The sequence below is a fragment of the Vidua chalybeata genome, chromosome 9 (genome assembly GCF_026979565.1).
Source record: "Vidua chalybeata isolate OUT-0048 chromosome 9, bVidCha1 merged haplotype, whole genome shotgun sequence".
NCBI lineage: Eukaryota > Metazoa > Chordata > Aves > Passeriformes > Viduidae > Vidua > Vidua chalybeata.
In genome coordinates this window covers 3617889-3644652 of record NC_071538.1, presented here as the reverse complement: position 1 = coordinate 3644652, position 26764 = coordinate 3617889, and the positions used below count along the sequence as shown (strand labels likewise).

General features: G+C 40.3%; 1 protein-coding gene across 2 annotated transcripts in view; it reads left to right on the top strand.

The window, feature by feature from the left end:
* Positions 1-11789, top strand: part of RALGPS2 (Ral GEF with PH domain and SH3 binding motif 2) — a 114395-nt gene extending 102606 nt beyond the window's left edge. For both annotated transcript variants that reach the window (XM_053949986.1, XM_053949985.1), the window contains 3 exons: positions 2606-2711; positions 3901-3992; positions 5755-11789. In XM_053949986.1, coding sequence (XP_053805961.1) covers positions 2606-2711; positions 3901-3992; positions 5755-5784 — 228 coding nt within the window. In that variant the 3' untranslated portion in view covers positions 5785-11789. The remainder of the gene's footprint in view (positions 1-2605; positions 2712-3900; positions 3993-5754) is intronic.
* Positions 11790-26764: the final 14975 nt, after the last annotated feature.

Below are 26764 nucleotides of genomic sequence, written 5' to 3'. Positions count from 1 at the left end.
ACGGATTGATGCTGGCAGGAAACACTTTCCTTGTGTGGAGCTTTTCATTTTATGGAGAAGCACCATGATTAACTGATGACTTTGAGTGAAAAGAAAAGGCAAGGAGCTCTAGCGGTTTGGATTGCATGGCAGTGTCACATATTGGATACCTGTTGGGATATACAGCTTAGATAGGAAAGCCCAATGCGTTGATTCCATGAAACCCTAGAAATAAGTGTTGTTCAAAAGGTACATTTTGATCTATAATCCATTAAAACTGCTTTGTGACTCAAATTTCCACCTCTGTGAAAAAGACCTATTATTGCTTTTGGACTACTTGGAAGTTAGCGTTTTGCAGGTCCCTGTTAAGTTGTGTCATCATACTTTTGCAGTGTTGTCAGTGAGTCCCTAACAAATCTTTTATATACACTTCCTTTTTTTTAAAGAAATCATGATCTCTATCCTTAACTTCATTCTCTTTCCTATCTTAATTACTTCTTTCAGATAAAATGCCTTAATTTTCACTTCAGACTGACATTACTTACTGCCTTTTCAAAGAAATTTTTGTTTCTCTTTGAAAATGCGTTACAGCCCTCACTGTAATGAAATGTTAACTGATAGAGCTTTATCATTTACCTCCTCCTCTTCTGAGGCTTTACCACATCTGTCCACCTCTGTGAGTTACTTAACCTTAGTGTGTGTATACAAACAGCCTGGACTCTTAAACTATTTTGAGTTTGGTTTAAATGCTTTTTCTTTCAGCTACTGGTCTAACATTTGTTCATTCCAAGTTCTAATGGATTTTAAACTAGGATTTAAAATTTAGCCAGTTGTGCAAGTTCCAGACAGATAAACTTACCTAGACAATGGCTTCACAGGGTTAGATGGGATACTGGGGAGAAATTCCTCCCTATGAGGGTGGTAAAGCCGTGGCACAGGTTACTCACAGCAGCTGTGGCTGCCCCATCCCTGGAAGTGTTCAAGGCCAGACTGGATGGGGCTTGCAGCACCCTGGTCTAGAGGAAGGTTTCCCAGCCTGTGGCAGAGGGATTGAATGAGATGATCTTTAATGTCCTTCCAACCCCAAACATTCTCTGATTTCATGATGATTCTTCCAGGTCTTCAGGTCTTCAGTAACCTTCCAGGTCTTCAGTTAATCTGTGGCACAGATTAGAATAACTGACATTAGACTTGCAGTGGAATTTTATTTATAAAGCAACTGTATTCCCATGCAGAAAACATTCTTATAAACTCTTACTTTGCTCATGTTACCCTAAAACTTATTACCAGTAGCTCTTTCCTTGATTGAACCGGAGTTCCAGGATTGTAATACTAAAACAATATTTCTAAAACAAACAAAAGTAACTTGATGCTTATGTTGTGCATCTGCCTTGTGGCATTATGTAGTGGGTTGACACGACACATTAGCATGAAGAATAAAAAGTATTTTAGAACTATACTATATATTTTAACGACGTCAAGCCACAACAATCTCAAGGATGTTTTATTGTTTCTAATAATGCAATTAAAGAGAGATCAAAATTGCTGTGCTAATAAAGAGGTTGGAATGGAGATTCACAGGATAGAAGGAAGATGCATCTGATGAGGATGAGCATACACCAGGATTAGACTTTCTGGGCAGAGAAGTGAGGTAAAGCACTGCAGAGGGTGAGAGTGCAGGGATTGATGGAAGAGTCTGTGTTAGACCCAAGAACATGGGAAGAGGAGACCAGGCAGCCAAACACATAAGAGAAACTGAATGAATTAGGAGCTAGGGCATGGATGGGACTGCCTGAGAAGCAGGGAGAAGTGAATTGGGTGGGTCTGCTAATAGGTAAAAAGAAGGTCAGGGAGAAGGGAAGCTTATGGTTTGGAGATGAGTTGGATTAAATGGGTGAGTAGAGCCTGGGACTGAGAGAAGCATGAGAAGAAAATAATACTGTGATCAGGTGAATGAAAAACAGTGGGGTCAAGGAGCTGTCAGGAAAGGGACTGGTGTAGCAAAAACAAGTGACTAACACCTGGAATAGGAAAACAGCATTATTTTGAACATCTTGTTGATAAATGAGCATGGTTTCCCATTTCTGGGTGCTTGTTTATTGAATTTACGTGCTCATTTCATCCATTTATTTCATCAGGTCATCATATTTAATTACACATTTGTGTTATCTTGTCCCCAGGACTCATGTTATTTGTAATTACAGAGTACTATAATAATTACTGCATGCTAAGTGTGAATAGTTATAGGACAAGCAAGTTCAATTCTTCTGTTTGTGAACAGTGGAGGAAATAGTTTTGCATTTATTAATACACTTTTGAACTATTCTGTACATTCAAATGTGAACTAACGTGGTAATGCTGCTGTAATCATGCAGTGCAGATTAGATGTCTAACAAGCTTTTGCAGATTGTGATATTCCTTTTAATTTGTTTTGAATATCATTGATTGTCTTAAGTTCTGTTTGCACTAATTTCATACAGCCTTTGTTAATTTTCTTAATTTTGGGAAGTGCTCTGCTTCATTTGAAGTTACCTGGTCTTTAACTGAGAGGAACTGCTGGGTGCTTGTTCTGTGCAGATCTGGCCTCTTATTTTAATTCCATTTTCATCCCTGTTTGTATTTCCAGTTCAAATCCACGCCAAGTAAGAGCATCTCAGTGGTGGGCTGGATGGTGATGATGGCAGATGACCCTGAGCATCCAGATCTCTTCTTATTGACTGATTCTGAGAAGGGTAAGCAATGCGCGGAACAAACATTTTCTTTGCTGAGGTCATTTGTCAGCAACTAAACCAGCAGATGAAAGGTGGCATCCTTCCAGTTTCAGCTGCTCTCCAACATGTCATCTTAGCCTTTAGAATGCTGTGGGAGCAACAACCCATGGAGAACCCTTAGAGTCTTCCTTGAGTTGTAAGGAAGACTCTCCAAACTCTTAACAGCCCCAGATGTGACTTTAATTATAAGTATTCATCTGTGTTCTTTTAAAATATATTTAGAACATTTGGAGGCATTTTCACATGTGTGAAAATGTAACAATAAAAAAAAAAAAGATTCAGCTGAGACTAGCTGCTTGAGCAGTCCCTTCTCTGCAAGTGAAAACCAAAACCAAACCATCTATTCAAATGCGGTGCTATTACCAGGAAAAACCCCTCAGAGATCTTGACTGTTATGTGAAGAAGCCTGTGGATGTCCGTTACTCCAACACAGTGCCTGCTTTCAGCAAAAACTCTGAAGAAAATGTTTTTCCATAGCACTTCAAATTGTGCAGAAAGAACATTATTAGAAGTTCTGATAAAGGAGCTTAAAATTATTTATTGCTTTGTCTGCTTCAAGTCTTAGTATATTTTATTTCCAAACACCTCTCCTAGCCCTGCTGATATGAAGTATAACTTCTGAGTGCTTGTCAGCTTAAACTCTGCAACAGCAATCTGAAATATTTTTGTAACACTTGACCTTCCTGAACCCAAACAAGCACTGTGTAACTCCAGCCACTGAAAATACTGTTCTGAAATGTATCAATACATTTAGGAGTGATTTTCAAATATTTTCAAATGTAGCTTTCCAGGGTGCATTTCAGTGATATTTTGCACTTTGTTTTAAAAAAACATGATATTATAAACAAATTGCAGTAATGGCAGTGAACAAAACCACTTCTGTTTTGAGGGATGTTTTGTTCTTTCCTAGTTGACACAGGCATTAGTTGCAATCTCGAATGTTGGAAAGGAAGAGAGGCAAGCTGAAACTTTTCTTCAATAGGTCAAGCAATTGTACTTATTCTAGACAAATTGTAAAGTTGTATGGACCATCTGTTAGTAAATCTCCTCATAATATTTCAATTTAGAGGTACTTGAACATGGTAGGATTTAAATGTTTTAAAAGGAGCACTGTTTATGTTTCTTCATCAGTTTTTTTTCTCTTTCTTAGGAAATTCATATAAATTTCAAGCTGGAAACAGAATGAATGCAATGCTCTGGTTTAAACACCTGAGTGCTGCCTGCCAAAGCAACAGACAACAGGTGAGAACAAGACAGTGAAAATGAGTGAGCTTTTAAGGGCTCAGAAGTGATGGATCTTCGAGCTGACCAAGCTGTCACTGAGAGCTTTGTGTGTTCCTGAGCAGCCTCTCCACCCCTTTCACCTGCTGATTGATTTACCTTGGCTTTGCTGTTTGGCCCTTTGCAAACAAGTCCTCAGAGCTTCTGGAGTAATGAAGAAAAATTTGGGGCTACCTTGAGACTAATTTAAAGCAATTTGGGAAATGCAAGGAGTGCTCTAAAATATCTGTCGGCGTGCAGTATTTTTGTCTTGCCCATTTGAAAAAGCTATTGCACAATTATATAAAAAGCTGTAAAGTGCAGCATTCAATATCAATTCCAGATAACCCTTCTGAAGTGTCTTTTTTCAGGTCATGGACATACATATTGCATGCTATGTATGTATTTTGTATTCCTAAAATGTATAGAAAGTCGTGTAGGCCTCGGTACATTTTCCAGTCTTTGAAAGCAAAAGTAGCTTTTTCGTTTAATTGAAAAGAAAGATAAGACTGCTCCAAACCCTGTTAAATGCAGTTCTTATATAAATTCTTATTGACCTTTTTCATCAGCAAAATCCTTTTTAAGTTACTTTGTCTTCCTGAACTCTGCCTTCTCTTTACACGTTTGTTTATGGAGCTCCCAGAGCAGAAATCCTACTGAATTTCAAGGGGAAGCAAAAAGGTTTTTCCAGATCCTTCTGTGCTTTCTTGTTCAATTCTGCCTCTGAGAGAGCTCTTAAGAAGTAAGGGGGGTTCCAGAAGCTCCTGTGGAGGTATTTGAGACAGTGCAAAGCAGAGAAATTGTATTCCTGGCTGAAGAAAGTGGGGATGGTAGCAAACAGTGGTAAAGAGTTTGCAAGTAAGTGGTGAAAAACTATCCTCTAAAGACAGCTCTGGTTCAGTTAGAGTTGGCAATACTGTTTATTACTGTTAACAGTGTAACTGCCTTAGAAAAAAGGGATGTTTAAGTGTGTTCTCAATGGAATATAAACACCTAGCCTGTTTAATAGTAAGAGCTATTTTAATAGATAGTATTTGTGATTTTAATGGTGCAGCTTTAGCCCAGTTGAGCATTCTTACTAAATGGTAAGTGCAAAGCAAGAAATGCTTGATCCATATCTGACCAAACTATTTAATGACAGTTGTCAGGAATGTGGTGGCTCTTTAATAACCTGACTACATGAGAGGTGTTGGTGTCAGATTCCTGATGGAGAGAAAATGGGGATATAAACTAATATATTGCAAACATTAGATTTAATCTTCATGAAAGGGAGTGATAGCTGCAACAGGCATTCAGGTTTGCTATGGGAAAAGCCCAAACAAGTGTTTATGCCTCATTTCTTAAAAATTCGTCTTAAACAGTCTAAGGGGCCCAATCAATCACTGATCTGCCGACAATTTTCTACCTGGGGCTCAGGTGAATGGGTTCTCCTTATCTAGCAGAGCTGAGATTTATCATGTTAAGATTGTTTTGATGACAAATCTTAAATGTCATCAAAATTAGAAAGTTCTATGGCCATATAAGAAAATTACAAACCTCACAGCAGTTTAATATTTTTATTATACCTGGGGTTTCTGCAGCTCTAAGTATATCTTTACTACTGCATGATAGTTGCATTCCTTCTCCCTTTTTTTAAAGACAGAATGGTGTGCACTTCAACAAGATGTCTAGTCTGTGAAATAGTTGAATGCAAGTAGCTACTACCTGAAGTAAATTCTTCTATCATTTATATTTTTGTTTTCAGGTTCCTGCCAACTTGATGACCTTTGAATAACAGGCAAATTCAAAACAATAAAAAAGGACAATTTGAACCATCTCATAACTGAGAACAAGGTCCTAATGAAAAACGTGCCAGCTGTATTCTGTGCCAGAACAGAACCTGTCAACTCGATCTCTGAACTCTGGAGCCCTGAACAAAACCACTAAAGGTTGGGGAGTGGAGTCCCCCAAATTAAAAATGGAGTTGCAACATGAATTGCCATGGACCATGCTTCATTACGTTCTGACAACTGACCTGTGGAAACCACTGCCTTAAGGAGTGAAAGGAAAAACAACATGAAACACCAAATAGTGTGTGTGAAACTTCTGGCGGTGCTGTGCTTGAGTTAAATAGATTGTAGCTAGTTTTGAGTTTCTTTTAACTTTATACTAATTTTGAAAATAACTCTCCTTTTTAGGCATTCTTAAGAAAACAGGTAAACTGGTATTTAAGAGTTGCATCAAAAGCTATGTATGAGCCAGGTAAAAGGTACTATGTGTTCTGGAGATGTTGTTTAGGCCATCCCAGGAGTCCTGGAGGAGAGCTTGTCCCAGGCACACAGCCTGGAGCAGTGTTATTTCTCTCAGAGCTGTAAGAAATGTAACACAACTGCAAGTTCAGAGCAGCACTGAGCTTGCAAACCTTGGTCCTGTATGGGAGCCAGACTCCAACAGTGGCACAGAGGCTGGGCCAAAAATCAGTTTGGTACGTTTACCCCTAATTCCTGGTTAAAAACACATATTTTGGGTAGTCGGGGGGGTGTGTGTACGAGACAAGACTGAAAGCACTGTTGGGTCAGAACTGAGTGTTTTCATCCCATGTGTTTCTGTGCCTGTGACTCTTCTACACAAACACCAACACCTGGGTACAGCTCACTGAGATGTTTGACTTTGGTTATCTGCTAATTATCAGTTAGGGACCACTGTTAGTGTGTGGTGTTTCATAATATCACTTCAGATGGACATTTTAAAAAGATAGAGGCACAATTTCAAGCTTTCATGTTCTCATTTGGCAATAATTGATTTTAGTATCTGTCTCGGTCAAAGTAGTTGACGTTGTGTGGTGTTGATAACATGGCCTAAAGCAGACCTTGCATACAGAAGCTCTTTTGATCTTCAGGCAATTAACTAATTTATTAGAAGGTAGGATAACCTAAGGAGAGAAAAGGTGTGGGACTATCAAAATTCCATCCTTGACAGGAATCATTCTTGGTCACTGAAATTACTCACAGAGAAAAACATAATGGTTATAAAAAGGGAGCTGTGCTTTATGTGTGTGTTTGATGCTTAAGACTTTGATTCTTGCTTTATTGGGGTTTCCTTGACATCACCTACTTTCCTGGATGATTAGTCTTTCTTTAATCTTCAAAAATATGATCTTTGTAAAGCAAGGAAACATTGTTCAAAATATGACTCTGATATTGGAACTCTGAAGTCTGTGAAAAAGTAGTAACTGTTCCATTGACATTGTGGTTTTAGTGACCGTAAATATGCTTGCAGATTCCACCATGAATTCTCCTTTTTAAACAGAAACAAGCTACCTACCAGTCTGTTTCAGAGTTCTCTGACTATCTAATAAAGGTTTCTACTAGTAGTTGTTATTTTGAAAATGTATAGTTTGTTTATTGCATCTGAGTAGAAGCCTGTAAATTCACATTTGAGGGTTTTTTTTTTTTCCAGAGTCAAATTAATCGTGTAATGGAAATGATTCGTTTTTGATTTCTGGCAAGCAAAAAGAAGGATAATCCAGTCTCACAGTAAACAAAACACAAAAACCCCAACCACCTGGTGATGTGAAGGGTAATAGGGTGGTTTATGTTTCCAAGAATTGTTCTGAATTGGCTCTTGGTAGAAAGAAAAACAGTAGAAGGATGCTTCTGTTGGAATTACACCACAAGGACTAAGAGAATTTGGCTCCCCTTGCACTTCTTTCGTTGCTGGTTTTTATATGTGGAATGAATAGTCTGTTCTAGAGTCATGAATTTTGGGAAAGGGTTGCTTGTGCTGAATCCCTCTGCAATTCACACATCTCCCAAGTTTACCCACTTTGGGTGTATAGTGAAGACAGCATCCTGACAGCCAGCAGTGTTACTTTAGTAAACTTTGCACAACTTGAGTTTGGTTTTTTTCCTGTTTTAAAACTCACCTAATGTGTGTTTCTTCTCAGTGACTAAGTGTTTGTTTGGGTTTTTTTAACAATTTGTGTCCTTTTTTTAAGCATTGTGGATAATAGCCTGTGGATTTTGAATTTTTAAATAAGCTATTCTAGGTTTATTGCAGCATAACTGTATCTGTTCTTTCGTTAGTGAAAGGAAACATGCAACTGGGAGCCACAGCCTGAGAGCCCTCAGCTTTGCTAAGGATAGAGCCAGGTCAGGACATGTCATTTATTACTGGATTTTTGCATTTTTCCAGCTGTTTTGAGTTAGGTTTTTATGGTAGGAGGATGGTGGGGAAAACAATTCACAAATAGTCCTTTAATGAATTGCTGTTAACAGCTTTCATTGTCCTTGGGCCTCCTACTCTTCCTTGTTTTCTGCCCTCAGATCTGCTGGGTTTTTGTGGGAGAGATTGAATATTGTGGGAGGAGTTTCTTGGAATGTGTAGCCAGAATAACTGGAGTGAGTAATGACAACACAGGAAGTATTTTTGGCCCTTGTCACAGTGAGTAGTTCAATACTTTCCCTTTGTTTATGGCCACATAGTTCTACACAAACACTGACATTTCTAGAGCTTGAGATAAATGGTGCTCAGAAAGAGGTGCTAGGTTTGTTCCCTTAGGGAAAGCTGCCTCAGCTAAGCTATGGAAAGACTCAGACAAGTTAAATGACACACTGTAAAGAATGTACTAATGCTCTTTTTTTTTTTAAAAAAAAAGGAGTTTAAAAAGTTAAATAAGTAGAATTATTGCTGAGAAAGCAAGGAGAGCGGCGAGCTCATGGTATTCAGGTAAGACTGTCATCCTGTCATCTAGACTGCTTCAGACAGTTGGCAGTTTCTCTTTGATTTTCATTTTTAATGTCTTGCTCTAATTGTTCATGTTGTTAATAACTGCTGAACCACTTCAGCTAGTATTTGTCACTTTATCCCTTAATGTTTTGATGAAGCTAAAGATGCCCCTTGCAATTCCTTGTTTTGACTGCATTTGAGCAAAACCTTTTTAGAGTAGCTCTTCTAGCAAGACTTCAAATATTAATATTAATTATCTGCTGACTGATAACCAGCTTCGTAGCTAAACTGCAAGCTTTGGGAAAGGTTAACCAACAGGGAATGTCTGGTTTATGAAATTGGTGCATTGCATTAAAAATATATAACACTGCACTGCTTAGTGTTAACTTTAATTAATCTCTGCTATTTTTGGCTAGAATTTTTCAAACCTGACTTCTATTCCAGTATCCTTAGAAAGCAAATAATTTTTATAACTTTTATTTTTCAAACATTCTGGTAGTTTGAATAAACATAGCTTTTTCATTTTTAAATGTCTGTTTCATGCCAGAGGAGCATTAGTCAAGCTATTATGATTCATTAAGTATTTAGGTGCACGTTGGAGGCGTTAAAACTACAAATGCTAAATGAAGTCACATAAATACTTAATGAATGAGCTTTAGCACCCTCCTTTAAAATCATGTTTAGAGAAGTGTGCACATTGGAAAACATACTGGAAACAAAAAGAAGCATAAAAAAAACACAGCAGGGTTTTATTAGTTATCTACTCCTCACTAGAAATAAATTCATCAAATTTAATGCTTCTTGCAACAACAGCCTCCTGTGTTTGCATTTCTGTATTTTCAACACTAGTCCTCCTCTACTGGTATCAGACACAACACATGGTGACAAATGCTCTCTCTCCCAGCAGCAGCAGTTGCAGGTTTTTGTGCTGCTGGGGCACATGAGAAGCAGGGGTCTCTTTTGACAAAAGGCAAGTTGATCTTACAGTTTTGGTTAACTGTAACAAATCTTGTCCAAATGAAGGTAAAAAACATGGGATGCTTGTTCTTCTGGCTCTGTCAGTGGCCTTTTTCTTCATTACTTGTCCTTTTTAATTGTTTGGTATTCTAACTCACCAACACTAGGTTCCAACCTTATTCATGGCCAGCTCTTAGTGCTGCCTGCTGCAGCATCAAGACCCCAAGACTGGTACTAAATCACATCAGTGAATTGTCTGTTCTTCCTACAAGGAGACAGCTGTGAAAGTTCTGTTATTATTCTTTAATATTAGCCCTTTTCTTTATTTTTTCTCTAAAAGCAGCTTGTTCAAAGGTGGTTTGGCTTGGGAAAGTTGCCATCAAAAGGATCTGTACGAGTGGACATGGAATTCTGTGCTAGGGGTTATCCCTTCTTTTAAAAACCATCATTCTGATTTGTAGTGTGTGAAGAGGGTGAGCGCTTGGATTTGAGCAGGACTTCTGTCAGTGCCTTATTATTAACTTGAAGACCAATTCCTTTATTTCAGTGGTGAATCCCACCATGGCAGATTTGCAGGCTGTGTCCTCCTTGTTCCAAGGGGTGACATTCCTGACAGCCACTGCATTTCTGCAGCAGTCATTTGTTTTGGTCAGTGTAAAATAGCTGTGGCTTGAGTTGCTTTAGTATTATTTCTGTATTTGAATAGCCTCTTTTTAGGAAAAAAAGCAGAGGTTTTTGGTAGCTCGGGCTTTTGTTCAGCTTTTATCAGAAGTAGCTTAGACTTCTTAAAAATTAACTTATTTTTATTTTGGTATGTCTCTTGAGTAGATTTAGTGGGGGGGGGAATGAAGAGCATAGTCTAAGTCATGGTCTAGACCACATGAGCTCAGGAGATCACATTATTAGAAAGGAGCTTGCTTTTGTCTGTCCCACTTTAATGTAAACACTGAGGAGCATTCTTAGGAGACAATTTATCTTGCAAGCTTTTTGTCATAAATAAACACCACAGGGAAAAACTGCTTGGGGAAAGAGGAGGCTTGGCTAAATCTTAATATCCCAAAAGCTCAGTTTTGTATGTTGTGTTTCTAGTGCCAACACTGTGTAGGGAGCACTGTCCTTCACTGAAACAACTACTAGAGACTGTTTTAGCAGAAAAGGCTTCAGAAGCTTTGGAAGGGGAAATGAAAGAAAGAATGTGTTGTTCTTAAGCAAGTAAATATTTGTTTTCCTGGAATACATCCTTGTAAAAACACAGCAGTTTTACTATAGTCTTTTTATAAATTCAGATGTTGGAAGGCTAATTTGAAAATTCATCTTACTCTTTCTAAGACTACTCAGAGAGCTGAAAGGTGAAAATACAAATTACTTGGTGTAGCTCTGGCAGTTGCAGAGCTGAGCTGACAAGTTTTCTCCAAGTTACTAAGTTGCTAAGGAAAAGAAGGTGTATGAAATGTAATGAAATTCAAGTTCCTGCAGATCATGGCACAACTCTGGCTGGTAGCCTGGTCTTGCTCTTGAGTGACTAAAACCACTATAAATACTCAGTTTCCTTTGTGTGTTTGATTATTATTATTTCTCTTTATTTGGGTGGGTTCTGGCCTTCATGTGTATTTGCTGAAGTAATTTCTTACCATTCCAAAGCTGTTCACAGCTGAAACTGCAAAGCAGACAAGCAGTATAAATCAATTCAGTGTTGAAACAAAGTGTTCTGGGGTGCCTCGTTTACTGGCACTTCTGGCTCCTTGTGTGCAGGAGTGTGTCCATTCAAAAACTACTGTACTGGAGTGGGGAAGGCACCAGGAAACATAAATATGTTTTATAATAATCCTGTAAGGACCAAGCACCGCTGGAAGGGGGATCAAGGTGTCATGCAGTAAACACAAGCCATTTTTAATGTTCCCTGCTGGCATGAGGCATTCCAGGGATGGAGGGATTGCACTGTGATCTCTCTGAGTGATGTGCAGTTTGGCTGTCCTCGAGCCTCTTCCTTCACCTTTTTTAATACTTTGTTCTGTGTGTGTGTGTGAAAATTGTGTGTTTGCATAAGCTAGTTTAATTGAATTTAAGAACAGGTTTCAAAAATCTTTCCTACTGAAATAAATGATTTAAAAGATGGCCTGTGTCTGAAGTTTTAATTTCTCATTCAGAAAACTGCATCCAAACTCCAGCTAGGTTTTGCAATGTGGAATTTGACTGTCTTTTGGAATGGTGCTGAGATCAGCTGGGATTTCAGTGGCATTTTTCACTGAACCTTTGAAATGAAGCATGTAAAGATACCGTTGTCCACTGGTGCAAAACAAATCTAAAGACTAGCAGGGAAGTACAGTTCATTGAAGAGATATATGTCTGGTCTCAGAGATTGTTCTGTTAAATGATGTGGTTTTTCTCTCCTTGGTAGTTTATCAGATTTTTTTTCTGTTGTTTCTATACTTAAAGCTGTGATAAATTTAAACTTACTGAAAGCAGTCATCAGGCAGATTGGCTCTTAAGGAGCAACTACATGGAAGATAAATTGAAAATGAAGAACGAATGAATAGCATGCAAAGCCTTGTATTTACTTAGCTCTTTGTTGTGTTGCTTCCCTGCTCTCTGTGCCTTTGTAATGCTGTGAAGCCTTACTGATCATACAGCCCTGGGGGAAATGCTGCGGGGTCAGGCTGTGAAATGCTTGAGAGAATGTGAGCCTTGGGCTCCTCTCCTCTCTCCTCCCCTCTCCCTTTTGAAACCTTATTTCATGGCAAACTGTAAGATTTGGAAGAATTGAAATTGCCTTGGTTTCATAACTTCATCTTCAGTTTACCTTTTTTTCCTTTTGCATGGGAAGAAGCCACAGTGCTGGGGGAGGGATTCACATCTGTGGGAAAAACAGAGAAACCAGACCACAGATGTATGAAATAACCCAGCTGAAAGAAGATGACCTTTTTCCCTTTTTTTAATAATAGGTTTTGTAAGTGAGAATGTTAGGTAACAAAAATGTGAGCAGAAGACAGCCAGATGTGAACAGATGATACTGTTTTGGCTTTGACATGCTTTGACAGAACAGAGCAGGGTTATGGTTTTTATATCAACAAATAAATTGAATACAGAAGATTGAATCCATGCTTCTAACTTGTAATATTTTTCTTAGTTTTATTCGGTTTTGACTTTAATTGAGCATTAATACTGAAACATACATCCTTACATGGGTAATACTTATCTTTGCCTCATTCAGTTTCTCATTTTTAGTTCAATTTGGTGCTTAAGGACAAAATGCACATCCTAAATAAAACCTTCTGCTTGTCTCCCTGACCTGGTACAAGAGACCTGGCTGCAAAACCTGGCTTTACTGAATGTCTTTGTCTTGCTCTGTAAGAGAAGTGGTTTTTCTATGATGTGTATAGTGTGATAGTGTGATAGAGCATGATTAATAATTCTAATGTATAAGATGATATTGTTTTAATTCTAAAACATTGGAAAGGGCGTGCTCAAAGGAGATCTGCAAAGAGCCAAATAAAAGCTTTTTTTTTTCTTTTTCAGGTTAAGAAAGTGTGGGGTTTATGTGTATCAAAAGACAAAGTGAGTCCAAGCCATTTATTAAGCTAAAGAGAAACCTCATACAAGAGCACAGGCAGCAGCAAAGTGCTAATCTATCTTTCATTTTCTTTTCAGGTAGGAAAATGTGTCACTTCATTGTGGAAAAGGGATAAGAAGCTGAATTGTTCTAAGGTCAAATAAAACAGCAGCTAAACCTTTAACCAAAGCATTGCTTGTTGGAGATGGGATGACACAGCCAAGGGTAAACTGTGGCCTGTGTTTCTCACTGCCTGACTCTGCAGATCTGCTGTCATGTTCCAGAGTGACTGGAATACTGAAACAGCTCATGAGAGGAGGGAGCCATTCCCTCATACAGGAGCAGTCCCAAAGCAGTGGCTCAGAGACAAACTGATGGGTGGTGTGAGTAGCTCAGTAACGCGTCATGGTAGAACTGAGAAAAGCAAATGCAAATCCTGAGTTCTTGGTGCTGGAACAGCAGGATTCTCTTTAATGAGTATAAACATGAATCTGAGACTTACTCAAAGCAAGACAGTTAAAATGGGCTAATTATGATCTATTATAATTTCTTGATTTGGAGGTATTTGGTGTTGGCAAGCATTTTATGAACTTCTGATTAGAATTACATACCTAAAATACTGTGTATATGAGTTACCAAACCTGAGTCACTTTCACCTCAATAATCAGGTCCCCACCAGTATTAAATTCTATGCTGTTACACCAGTGCTGCTTTTGTTCTAATTCCCTGACTCTGACACATGTATCAGAGGCTTCAGAAGAAAGAGTAAGCCTATAGTGGGGGAACTTTTAGCCAGGTAAGTAAGTTCTGACTCCTAATGACTTCTGTGTATTGAAAGCTTTACAGTTTCATCTTCTCAGTTTCATTCAATAGGATAATGGCTTAATAGTGAAAATGTTTCTGCTAATCTTTTGGTTTCTTTGAAAAGAAGCTGTAAGATGATAAAGAGCAGAACGAATGTGGTGTGAAGACACCAGCACAGAGCCAATGTGAAATGTACCCCAGACTTTGTGTTAAGTCTTGGTTCACAGCTTGTCAGAGACATCTGCATGTTATTACTTTTGGCAGTTAAAATAGTTCATGCAATGTCAGTGACACATAGGGTTCTTGCACACAACTTTGCATTTAATTTCATAGAATCCCAGAAAGGTTTGGATTGGAAGGTACCTTAAAGGTCATCTCATTCCACCCCTTGCCATGGGCAGGACACATTCCACTATCTCAGGGTGCTCCAAGCCCTGTCCAACTTGGCCTTGGAAACTTCCAGGGATCCAGAAGCAGCCACAACTTCTCTGGGCACCTTGTGCCAGGGCCTCCCCACCCTCCCAGGGAAGGATTTCCTCCCAGTATCCCATCTAGCCCTGCCCCCTTACAGTCTGAAGCCATTCTCCCTTGTCCTGTCACTCCACACCCTTGTGAATAGTCTCTCTCCATCTGTCTCATGGGCTCCCTTCAGGTTCTGAAGGACATTTGTGAGGTTCCTTCAGAGACCTTAAATGGAATGAGGAAACTATTTCAGGATAGATGGCCATTTTGGTTATCTATCTCCTAGCCATTGTACATAGATACACCATGCTTGCTACTCTGATATCTAATCAATATTTACTGAACAGCATCTTGCTTAAATCCTCTCTGTTGTGCTGCTCTTCTTCCAGTCCCATTTGTCCAAATCAAAGCTGAAAAACTCAGTACCTTGTTGGTTATAGGATTCCAGGGGAAGCTGTTCCTCAAGAATGTAGTGATGCTTTACTGCCCAGTTCAGAATATCAGCAAGCAGTTCATATGTTTGCTCTTCCCATGGGGTTCATCCATCAGTCTGAGTGCCTTCCAGAGAGGGAGCTGGTATCATCCTGTCCTTGTGCTACAATGGAGAAATTGAGGCACAGCAGAGAACTAGTAAATGCTGTGTTCATTGTGCAGCACTAATAGTGAGAATGATATCCAGAGCACTTTCCAATGGGTCATAAATGCATAAAATAATCAAAGAACTTGGCAGAGCAGGTCTGCTCTGGTGTTTCTAGCCAAAACCCATCAGCTTTAAATCTGATTTAAATCACTTTTTGACACAGATGATGTGTGGAGGTAGAGCCCATCAGTGACCTTCCTGTGTGTCTCAGACAGTCAGCCCAAGAAAAATTCAGGGCAAGGTAAATCATTTCAATCCTGGTAGTGCCAGGGCTGTAGGTGGTTGTCTGTGGATGTGGAACCTCAGGGATTTTGTGAGGCTCTGTGCAGACAGAACCATCTCTTGCACTCAAAGAAGCTTATATTATCAAAAATAAAAACAATTCTTTAGACAAAGCTCACTGAGCTGAAGGGGTTCCAGTAGCTCATCAGTAATGCTCCCAAGGTTAATATTGCATTTGGATGACTGAGCCCACTGCTCCTGCTCAGTCTCCTGCCAGTCTCTTTGTGTTCCTCTTGCCATTCTGTCTGCATAAAAGTGGCCAGGGAAAATATGAGTAAAATACTTTATTCAAATAAAACAGTAAGGAAAAACTATTTATTAGGTCCAAACCTAACTATTTTAGGTTAAAAGTGAAAGTATGCAAAACTCTCAATTCACCCCCATATTCTGATCCTTTTCAAGAGTAAAAGGAGGTCACAAATCCTGCAAGGCTTATACATTTATTATTTTCTCGAACTCAGTGCTTTGTGTTGCCATTTGATCCTTGAAGTGCTGCTTTTTCAGTGCTGAATGTAAATGAGGAAATACAGGGGTTTGTTTTCCCTCCTGCTATGCATGTAGCAAGAACTTCCAAAGGAGGCTTTTGGGATGCATCAGACTGGTTCACCTTGAGCTCATCCAGTCCTTTAGTTAAGCAAGAGTTCTTTAATATATTGTTCTGCCTGTCACTTCTAGTTAGATAATGACTTTGAATGCTCTGATAATATCAACCCAGCATTTGTTCCTTCAATGTCAAGGATATGCATTGAAAATGTAATAGGCAGTAAGCTTAAAGTAAAAATATGCTGCTGGCAAGGAAATAGCAAATTGGATTAAGTCAATGCTGTTTCAAATGTTGGTAATTAGATGAATTTTAATTTCTCATGGTTCTTTAAAAGAGCAATTTAGGCAAACAATTCATATTTTAAGGTTATGTTAGTGTTTTAAATCTACTTCCTAATTCACTTTAGTAATTAAAAAATGTATTATTCCCACATTGTGAAACTCAAAGCTGCTCTTTACGCATATCCTGGAATGCAAGAAATGGAAAAGAAACATCTAAAATGAGAGAATACTGTCACATGAGCAAATCTGGCTGTAGGTAAAAGATAGGTTTCACACCAGCAAGGAGGGCAAGTTTCTGTTACAGCTCCTCAAAGGAACAGTGGAGAGCAAACCCATAAGTGTGGGGGGTTTTGTGGAGCTTAATCAGGTCATGAGAGAAATGCCACTCTTAGTTAAGTGTCTGCAGTGCCATGAGGCGCAGCTTGGCAATGTGAGAAGGCTTGTCTGGGCTCTGGTCTCTTATGAACAGACTCAGACTGTTAAATATCAAAGCAAAACCAATCTTCTAAAGGTTCTTTTTAAAATAATGTATTAGTACAAAATACTGAGTCCAATTCTGCAGGGCGAAATGGTGCAACTTTGAAACCTGCCACTTACTGGGAGTAGCCCAGAATTTCCTTTGGTCACAACTTCTATCAAAATCTGAGTTTGCAAGATGAGAATTCACATTATGATATCTGAACACCAAAGAATCTGAGGTTTGGAATACCTCTGAGCATTTGTTTATCCTAATTTAAACCATGGGGATCTCAGCTGTGCTGAAAACAAACTTTAACTCATACAGTTTCTCCAAAGCTGGACTATGGTTCCTTTGTTGGTATTAAGATTAATCAGAACAGATTATTAAAGATTATATTAAAGATTAATGGAAAACAGATATTTTGTTTATATTAAAACAATAAATTAGGCCAAACTATTAACTTTGTATAATAAGTTACAAGCTACAGAAAAATGCTCTTTTAATTTTCCCTAAAAGATCAGGCTGAAGATTTGAAGTCGTAACACATTTCTCGTGGTAACTCAAATTGAAGTCATGTGAATCGAGAACTGTAAGTGTTCCACTAGCACACATGGAAAGTGGGATTGGATCTGTAAAAGTATTGACAGTATGTCCTGTTCCTGTATTATTTTTTAAAATAAAAATTAAACAAAGCTTTCAAGTGGTTTACAGTTAGTTGACAGTGCCAACACACTTTAATTTCCATTAAACTGGAGCTGCTACGCTCTTAATTTTAAATGGAAATAGTATTTTGCTAGTGTGACTAGTGAGCTTTTTTTCCCTTCTGCCACTAAAATATGTTTGTATTAGAGTGATTTTTGAAAGGAAATCCCAGTGAATATGTTTGTCCTGGTAATTTGCTGCTGCTTTAGATGAAAATTGCTGTAGCAGTCAACTTGTGGGAAGATAAAACTTCTTTATTTCTGTCAACTTAAATCCAATGTATGCTGCTAGATATTGGAATAAATGTGGTTAGTTTCTGCTTGGAAGCCTGGTTTAGGAAGAGGTGTCTCATCCCAATGCACAAAGGCTATTTCTCATTTTATTGTGGTTTTTTTAAAGCAATGCCTATCTTTTCTGCTGAAATGTGTCCAATAATGGATGTGCATAAGCAAGTTTGGGAAATCTTCACTAGTACCTCAGACTTGTGTTTCTCTCTTTCCTTCCCCAGCCCTCAAGGAAGTGAGGGCTTCCTTCAGGGCTGCTTTTGGGCATCCTTCTGGTCGTTGTCTTCCAACCTGCTTCAAAACCTGCCCCTTCCATCTGCTCCATAGCAGCTTTTTAGGCAGAACCTGTCCAGGTACCCAGGGAACACAATAAAGTCTATTTTTCTGTTGCCACAAGAGTTAACAGCTTCATCAGCCTGCAGCAGTCCTCAGCAGGACCATTGATATCTGTGTTTTCCAACATTGTAAGAAATGTTAGTGATCCTAAATGGAAAAAAAAAAAAAATCAAGTTTAGCACTTAGTTGGTCTTAACGCTCTCACCTCCTGAGATCCTGATACTTGAGTACATAATGATTTTTTTTTTCCCTTGATACAGCTTTCATCCAAGAGATTGCCAAATGCTTTCTGGATCATACAGAAAAAGAGAAATTGTTTCTGGCACGTACTGGATCAGTCAACAAAAAGCAACCTGTTTACCCAACTCATAAAATGTAGAACCTTATTTTCTTAGGACAACATTAAACAAAAAAACCCTATCCAGTTCGACCTGCTGCTTACCAAGTTTGCTTCTCTTCTTACAAAAGTGGCCAGTGGGTTTTTAGTTCTTTCAGTGGGCATGACTTAATCATTTGTGTTTCTAATGGAAGGTGGTGGTGGCTTTGTGCGTGTATTTCCACACTGACTCTGTGTCAGTGATTTAGGAGGCACCTCACTAGCAAAGTGTTTGGAGAAGCAGGACATCTGTGAGAAAATCTTCCCTCACCCTGGAAAGGCTGGAAAGAACAAACTCCAGAAATGTATTTTCATAAAAGCCACTTGGAGTGTGTGTCTGAATTGGTGTAGGATTAAAACTCACACACGCTTTTTCTAGAGCTGTGCTTCTGTGGCAGATGGCAAAATTACCTCCTTTCTTTTTAATTTGAACCTAGGAAAAAGCAGTGACATACTTCCAAGTGGGGCCGGTGCCAGTGAGGCACAGCTTCTCTGGGATCTGCTAGCTCTTCTCCAGGGAAGGTTTTTTCTTTGCCTTCTGTTTGAGCACCATTTCTGTCCCACTGGGAGTTCCTGGTGGCCGAGCACAGTTTGCCACGTTTGGGGGGTGCAGCTGGGGCAGGGCAGTTGCACTGTGATAGCGAAGACTCTGAAAGTCCAAGCCAAACACACTTCTGTTTTGTTATCTTTTCCTAGCTTTCTTCCTGCTCTTTTCCTTCTTGTCTTTTTTTCTTTTTTTTTGAGGTGGTTTAATGTTGCAATCATTTCAGATTGACACAATTAAGCAAAATTCCACTTCAGATTGCTGGTGATCCCCCCTCTGTTTTATATTAACACCGAGAATTTGTCTGGTTGAGAGATTTTTTTTTTCCCCTTCCCCTGCCTGAGATTGTTCAAGAAATGCTGAACAGAGTGCTTAATGATTTCCAGGGCTTTCTCTTGACGTTTTAGTTTTGGAGAATGAGTGATGCCTCCACTGGGGACTTCCCTGGCAGATCCATGTCTGAACAGCCAGGGCTGGCTTCCAAGAACATTAAATTCCAGCTGTTTTTCCATCCAAGGCAAGGTTAGTTTAGTATCCCCCTTCCTCCTGTGTCTTTACAGCAGGAGATATTCTAGCCAACATATTCGTCATGTTTCTGAGCCTCCCTGCTGTTTGATTTATGCAGAGAGGGCTGGGGAGAGAGATTTCAGAGCTGTGGGCTGAGTGTGGAGTCCCTGCAGGTGTGTGGTGGGGTGGGATGGCCGGCTGGGCTGCTCCATCCCACACAGACACAGAGCTGGGCTTCTGCCCTGCACACTCAGATACACCAAACACAGCCCTGACAGTGCCATCCCACTTTGGAGCGAATGTTGTGGAATGCTGGAAGCCTCACTGGTGGCAGCAGCCTGGAGAGGCTGAGGTGGGGTGAGAGATGCTGAGACAGGGTTGGGTCTCCCATCTGAGGTCACTCTCCTCATTTATGAACAGCAGTATAGGCAGATACTGAGTTACAGGTAGAAAACAGGATGTAAAGCTTCAAGACAATCCACATTTTTAGTTCTATAATGGATTGCTTAAGTCTCTCTTGTCAACTGGGAGTTTGAGTATGTGGCACGTTTGGAATTTCAGCCCATGCTGACCTAACAACTGACAAAGCTGAAATCCAGACTGATCAGTTGCTGTTTACACCTGAGATTTGTGCTTGCCTGTGTCTCACCTGAGCAGGGTAAGGTGTACCTCGTGTGATCTCTCAGAGCTGATTTTACACATGCAGCTGCCCAATAAAATGCACCGCAGTGGTTCTGGAAACCCCAAATGCAGCCAGTCTCCAGCTGGTAAAATTGTCATCATCCACAGCCTAATTGAGCTGGAAATTTAGCCAAGTGGAGGATCAGGTCCAGTGTACACAGCTGGGAACCAAGCTGAGCTCAATAACTATCTGTGCTCAGTCCTCAGCCCAAGCCAGCTGGGCTGCACACAGATACTTCTCCTAGGCAGCAGCACATAGATCAATGTCCTCTTGTTTGCTTGTATCCTTGTTGTCCTCTGTTCTCCTTACCCTTCTAACTCAGCAATCCTCACACCAAAAGGAAAAGGCATTGTAGGTGAAAACTGATCACCTTTTCCTGATGATTCAGAGGAAAACTGCCATTACACATTAACTTCTCCAACAGTGGTCATCATTTGCTGCAGACCTTTTCACAGAATCCCAGAACGGTTTGTGTTGGAGTGGACCTTAGACCTCATCTCCTCCAACCCCCTGCTATGGGCAGACACCTTCCACTATCCCAGATTGCTCCAAGCCCCATCCAACACTTCCAGGGATGGGGAATCCACAGCTTCTCTGGGCAGCCTGTGCCAGGGCCTCCCTACCCTCACAGGGAAGAATTTCTTCCCAATATCTTATCTGTCCTTGCCCTCTGTCAGTGTGAAGCCATTCCCCTTGTCCTGTCACTCCATGCTTTTGTAAACAGTCCCTCTTTTCCTTGTTTCAGAAAGAAGTATGAGTTAAGCTTGATGTGAGCTGGGGAGAGAACAACAACAGTAGATATTTATGGGTGGTTATTCCTCATTGCTTCATAGACAGCACCATTACAGGCCAGAAAACTTAGAGAAGGTTTTGCTTAGCTCTATTTTTTCTCTGTGACTCTGTGGTCGTAATTTTTCCCCACACTTCTCCGCAGATCTGTACTAGGACCCAGACCACTAAAATGCTTTCATTTTGGTCCTTTTCTGCCCCTGTATATTCAGCTAGTATGGTAAAATGTTTTGTTTTTCTTTTTTTTTTTTTTCCACAGAGTCTATGAGATCATTCAAGTATGGAGACTTGGCAGCTTCTCCATATGTACAAAGACGGCTGTTTGAATGTCTGAGTGTCTTTCTGGCTAAGGATAAATTATTTGATGTGTTAAATTAGGATTTGTTTCTTTATCTGGCATGAATAAGGTTCGTTTATTATCAGTGTTCCATCATGATTTACACTGGACTGCACCTTCGGAGTTTTGCTTTTTCACATTTTATTACATAAAAACATAGGTATTTCTTTTAAACAATTTGCTCATAGAAAGGACTGCAGGAGCAAGTTAATGTGGTTGTAAGGCCAAGAAAAGGCATTGCAAGACAGCAGATAAACAAGAGTAAATGCAAAAGTAATGGTGAGGTTGGAAAAACAAGGTGGATGTTTACCCAGGCTTAACTGGTCATTTATGTAGTGGTCTGTGTAGAATTTAATGGTCACTATAAACAGTGTAATCCATAGAAAAGATGTATAGGCAGTTTCATAAACATGAAGAATTCTTGGTGAAGGTACAATTTACAAAGAGAAGAAAAAAAGAAGAAAAATTGTTACTACTTTAAAGATTCCATTCTGGTTCCCAAAATGCCTTGTAACTCTCTGTTGAGAGAAAAAAAAAATGTATTTGGTTCTAAAAAGATGTACCTTAGTGGTCCAGTATTTGTGGCTGTTGCCAGCTTAGAAATTGGGTGCATTTTACATCCACCAGTGACTCCTGGTCTGGAAGTCTCAGTCTTGGCTGCAGGAGCCATTTGCAGAGAATCACTGCTGGAACTGTGTTCCCTTGCCAGAGTCAAGTATGCCATGTGCAGTCCTTGCTCAGGGTGGGTGCTCTGCCCTGCTGAACTCCTTGGAATGCTGAAGGGATGGAATAAATGCTTTTTTTTGAAAATATATTTAGTGAGCATTACAGCTTGATTTACACCATCTGGGTTTAACTTGAAATAGTGTTACAAAAAGTAAAACATCTGTATGTACAAGCTAGAAAAGATTAATAGAGCTTTATTTGCTTCTAAATCCTCCAGTATAGATTAGTAGCATAGATCACCTCTCTCTCCCCATTTTTGTTTAAGTTAAACAGGCAGCCAGTACATCTCTACTGATGCTGTAGCACATAACTGCCCTGGCCTGGGCCTCTTTATTTTCATACAAGGCAAACAAGTGTCAGTCAATATTCACTTACATTTTTTAATCTTTTGTCTCCCACAGTGATTGTACAAGTGTCAATCACAGGCAAGTCTGAACTTCTATTCTGGGCAGTATTTGAAAACTGCTAAAAGCAGAAGGATATGGTAAATATACACAGTTTCCAACACTGTTTGGTCTTCGTGTCAGAAGAATCAAGAAACCCAGACATTACTGTTAATCACAAGGTGGGGCATGTCATTAAAGCCCTGTGCTTACCAAAGGAAAATCATCCATGTTCATCCTTTGGCCATGTTTCAAACCAGAAAATAGGAACGTCAAAATCTGTGCAAAAAAGCTTTCTGCCTTTACTGGTGACTCATTTAAAAGAACTCAAGAACTCAATTTCTGTTTGCACAACCAGTGTTGTGATAAAGTGCTGGAGTAGCATCCTGGACTCTGTGTGTGTGTAATTTATCCTGGCCTCTGTATGTGTCGGGTACTTGACCTGCTACCTTTTTTCTTTTCTATTTTTCCTTTTTAGCAGCTGAACTTCTTTAGTGTTTGTGCAGATTAATTTCCAACGTGAAATTGAACTAATATTGGTAACTGGAAGATGAAAGATAAGCGAGTGGGAGCGGGAAAGAAAAACAGAGCAATAGCCTAGAGGGTTGCCAATAAGAGCTGAAGGAGTAACACCAAACAGTTGGCAAAGTAGCCTGTGGCTTCTTTGATAGTCCCTCATCACAAGTAGTAAAACACCTTTGGAGTTGTTCTTTACCTACTGGTTGTAAATCCTAGTGTAAAGCTGCCTGTGTTTCCCGGAGTCCTGGGGACCTCACAAAAGCTTCTGCTCTCCCGCAGTCCAGCCTGCCCTGCATATGGGAAAACAGAAATATCAAGGTGGTAATCACTGAATTTCTCACTCTCTCCTTCAGGTTTTGGTGTTGTAGAGATCTCTCTGAATGTGAAGCCCATATTTTAAAACAAAACACTGGCACATTCAACCTTCCTTACTTTTGCTGCGAGTCACTGCAGCTGTGGTATGTATGAAGCTCGTACTGTCTTATCCTTTTTAATGTGTTTTAAAATGTGCCTGGAGGCTTGGGGAATTTCTCATTTCTTTTATTTGTATTTTTTTAATTCCGGCTGAAATGCTGCGCTGTTTATGTTTAAGCAAAACCTCCAGCAGGAATGAATAAAATCAAAGAGAATCATGATGTTGAAAGGCAGGTCAGAGGCTGACAGATAGGTCTGGCTGAAGGGGCCTTTTCACAAGGGATGGGGCAGGCAGTGGCTTGGGAACAAGGCAGCCCCTTTCCCCTCCTATCTCTCTCCGTGCTCTTTTTCCCTGTCATCTCTCCTGCCCCACATCTATCTCCTCTGCCTGAAGCTCATGTCAAAGCCAGGGTTTCACCAACAGTAGCAAGTTTCAGCAGCATCCAGAGAAGCGAGTCTTGTTCAGCCGGGCGGGCCTGCTCATCCCCTTGGCTCTCTTGCTGCCTCTGGCGCTCTAAGAGCAGCAGCGCTGCCTCATGCCTGGAGAAGCTGCTCCTTCAGTTTTCCAGTGGAACATCTGATGAGATTTCAGTTTCCACACCACAATGCCCTTTGCAGTTTTTAGCAGCCTGTTTTCAGCCAAGAGCACGAGTAAACTCTGAGGGCTTTTTCCCTTTGTTAAGCTCCCTGTGTCAAGTGACCTGGTGTCATATCCTTGGCTAGGGGAACCTTCTGGCCACAAACAGTGGGGTTTGCTAGGAACTCCTGCCTTTATCCAGGAAAGAATCCAACAAAGCAAGGCTCACTTTTCACTATGCCTTCTCTGTGCCACTCTCTTCCAAAAAAATGCAAAGCCAAGCTGAGCAGCAGTCCTGCAGCAGGCCAGTCTCACAACACATCTGTGATGAAAGCATGACGGGAAGTTTCTTTGTAAGGAAAAGCAGCTGGCAAAGGGGAAATAATTATTTTGTGTTTCGTTTTGCTTTCCATGTTGTGCATCAAATACCCATGAGAATTCTGCAGAGAGTAGAATAAAGGAAAATATAAGGACTTTTTTATGGTGTAAGATGCCAGGCTTCCTTGCCTTTTTAATCCTGGAAAACTAGACCCTTAGCTATCCAAAGGAATTTTGGAAAACCTTCCAGCCAATGTTACCCCAGGTTAGGGGTGGTACCAGCAGCAGCAGGGAGTCAGTGCTTAGATGGGACCATCAGTTTCTGGCATGTATTTACCATCTTGACAAGTAGTTTTAACTGATTGTAGAAAAACCTCCTGGGAGCTGCTGGGGCCTTGTTTAAGGTCATCTGCTGGTGCTGTCCACCAAGTGATTTTTTCAATAGGTATTTTTTCAAATTAGGTCTGGTAAATGAGGGTGATTTAATAACCTAGTATATAATTCAGGGACTGGAAAGATGCCCCTTCACTTTTTCAATCTGCAAAGAAAAAAGAAAAAAAAAAAAAAAAAAAAAAAAAGAGAGCCTTGCAAGGGCAGTGGAGGAAAGAAGTCTTGGTAGTCCTGTGCCATGGGTTTGGATAGGGAGATGGGAAAATAGAACATGAGAAAAGGTTAACACTCACCCACCATACACACTGTTTCTACCATCAGCCTGCCTGTGGTCTCTGCTCCTGTCCCTGGTCAAGCTAAAAGTTATCCATCTAAAATCCTTCCTGGTGGAGATTTTCATACATGCCTCTTTTGGCCCAGGATCAAGCTGTTTCCCAAAAGCCTCTGTTCCAGGCATGGCTTAGTGCTGGCTTTCAGTCAGGTGTACAGACAGCAGACACTGCTGATTTATACCATCATTGTGGCATGCCCACAAAACAGTATTTAGTTGCATTTTGAACATCTTTTGCTGCCAGGAGATGAACCACATTTGGAGTTGGTGTTTTGGGTCTTCTCCGTGGTCTTTAGATCTGGCAATTTCAGCTGATGTAGTGCTGCTTATAAACTGCTGAGGATCTGCACAGAAATACTTCCCACCTGCAGAGCTGCCTCCAGCCCTGGGGTCCCAGCACAGGAAAGATAAGGACCTGTTGGAGTATCCAGAGGAGGCACCAGGGTGGTCAGGGGGATGGGGCAGCTCTGCTGTGAGGAAAGGCTGAGGGAATTGGGATTGTTCAGCGTGGAGAAGAGAAGGCTTTGGGGTGACCTCATGGTGGCCTTCCAGTACCTGAAGGGAAGCTGCAGGAAAGACGGGGAGAGACTATTTAAAAAGGTGTGGAGTGACAGGATAAGGGGGAATGGTTTCAAACTAACAGAGACTAGATTTAAACTGGATATTAGGAAGAAATTCTTCCCTGTGAGGGTGCTGAGGCCCTGGCACAGGGTGCCCAGAGACGCTGTGGATGCCCCATCCCTGGAAGTGTCCAAGGCCAGGCTGGACAAGGCTTGGAGCAACCTGGGATAGTGGAAGGTGTCCACTAGGATTGGGATGGCTTAGATTAGATCTTTAGGGTCCTCTCCAACCCAAACCATTCCACGATTCTATGTCAGAATGCCTTTTCTCTCAGTGCTCTTTGTTCTCCATATTTCTGGCCATTAGATTAAGCAAGATGTGTCTGTTATACTTCTAGCATTTTCATTGATTTTGAAGGTTAAGTATTTATATGAACAGCTGGTTTTATTGGCCTGGAGTTCTAAGCCACTGAGGAGCTTTTCTACTGATTTTAACTCTTGCAAGCATTAGTTATTTATGGTTGGGCTTCTGTGCTTGGCTTCTTTCAGATAAGAAAAAAAAAAAAAAAAAAGGAAAAAACCTCCAAAACTGTGGACCTGCCACATTCCTTCTTGCTCAAGCAGCAGAACCAAGTGGGAATGTCTGGGTTATTTCTGAACTCCACTGATGTGGCCCTCCTTCATGAAAGCAGCGGGATGATGTCACATTCAGCAGTTCAGGAGAGGATCAGTGCATGCTGCATCCAGCTCAGCACACCCCAGAGGTAACACTGCGGGCTGATGCCCCAGAATAAGGCAGAGAACTACCTGATGTTTGCTTTTTTTTTTTTTTTAAAAATGTATGTATGCATTTGAAGAACTGCTTTTACAGGCTCTGAGAAGAAGAGAATTTTTGAAAGTTTTGGTTCCTTGGGAAGTCCTTTTTTAATCTTTAATGAATTTTTCCTTCATGTTTGCTGCAGAAGGTGAGGCTTTGGCCACAGGCTTGTTCGGAAGCTTCATACTTTGCTTTACTTGGTATTTCTACTGTTTACTAATATTTGACCTTTAAAATCTGGTAATGTCTTTTTTTGTTGTTGTTTTTCCTTCCCTCTTACCCCTTTCATGGCGAAGAAATAGTGTAAAATGTTCAACATTTGTTTCTAGGTGATCTGTTCTTTTTCATCCTTCTCCTTCTCTCCCTGGAGATGGAGGCCCCTGCCATCCTTTGAGATGTCAGGAGTTTTAGGAGATGATTTATGCAGCAGCATAAAATGGCATTGGACCATGTAGTGAGGGTCAGACATATGGTA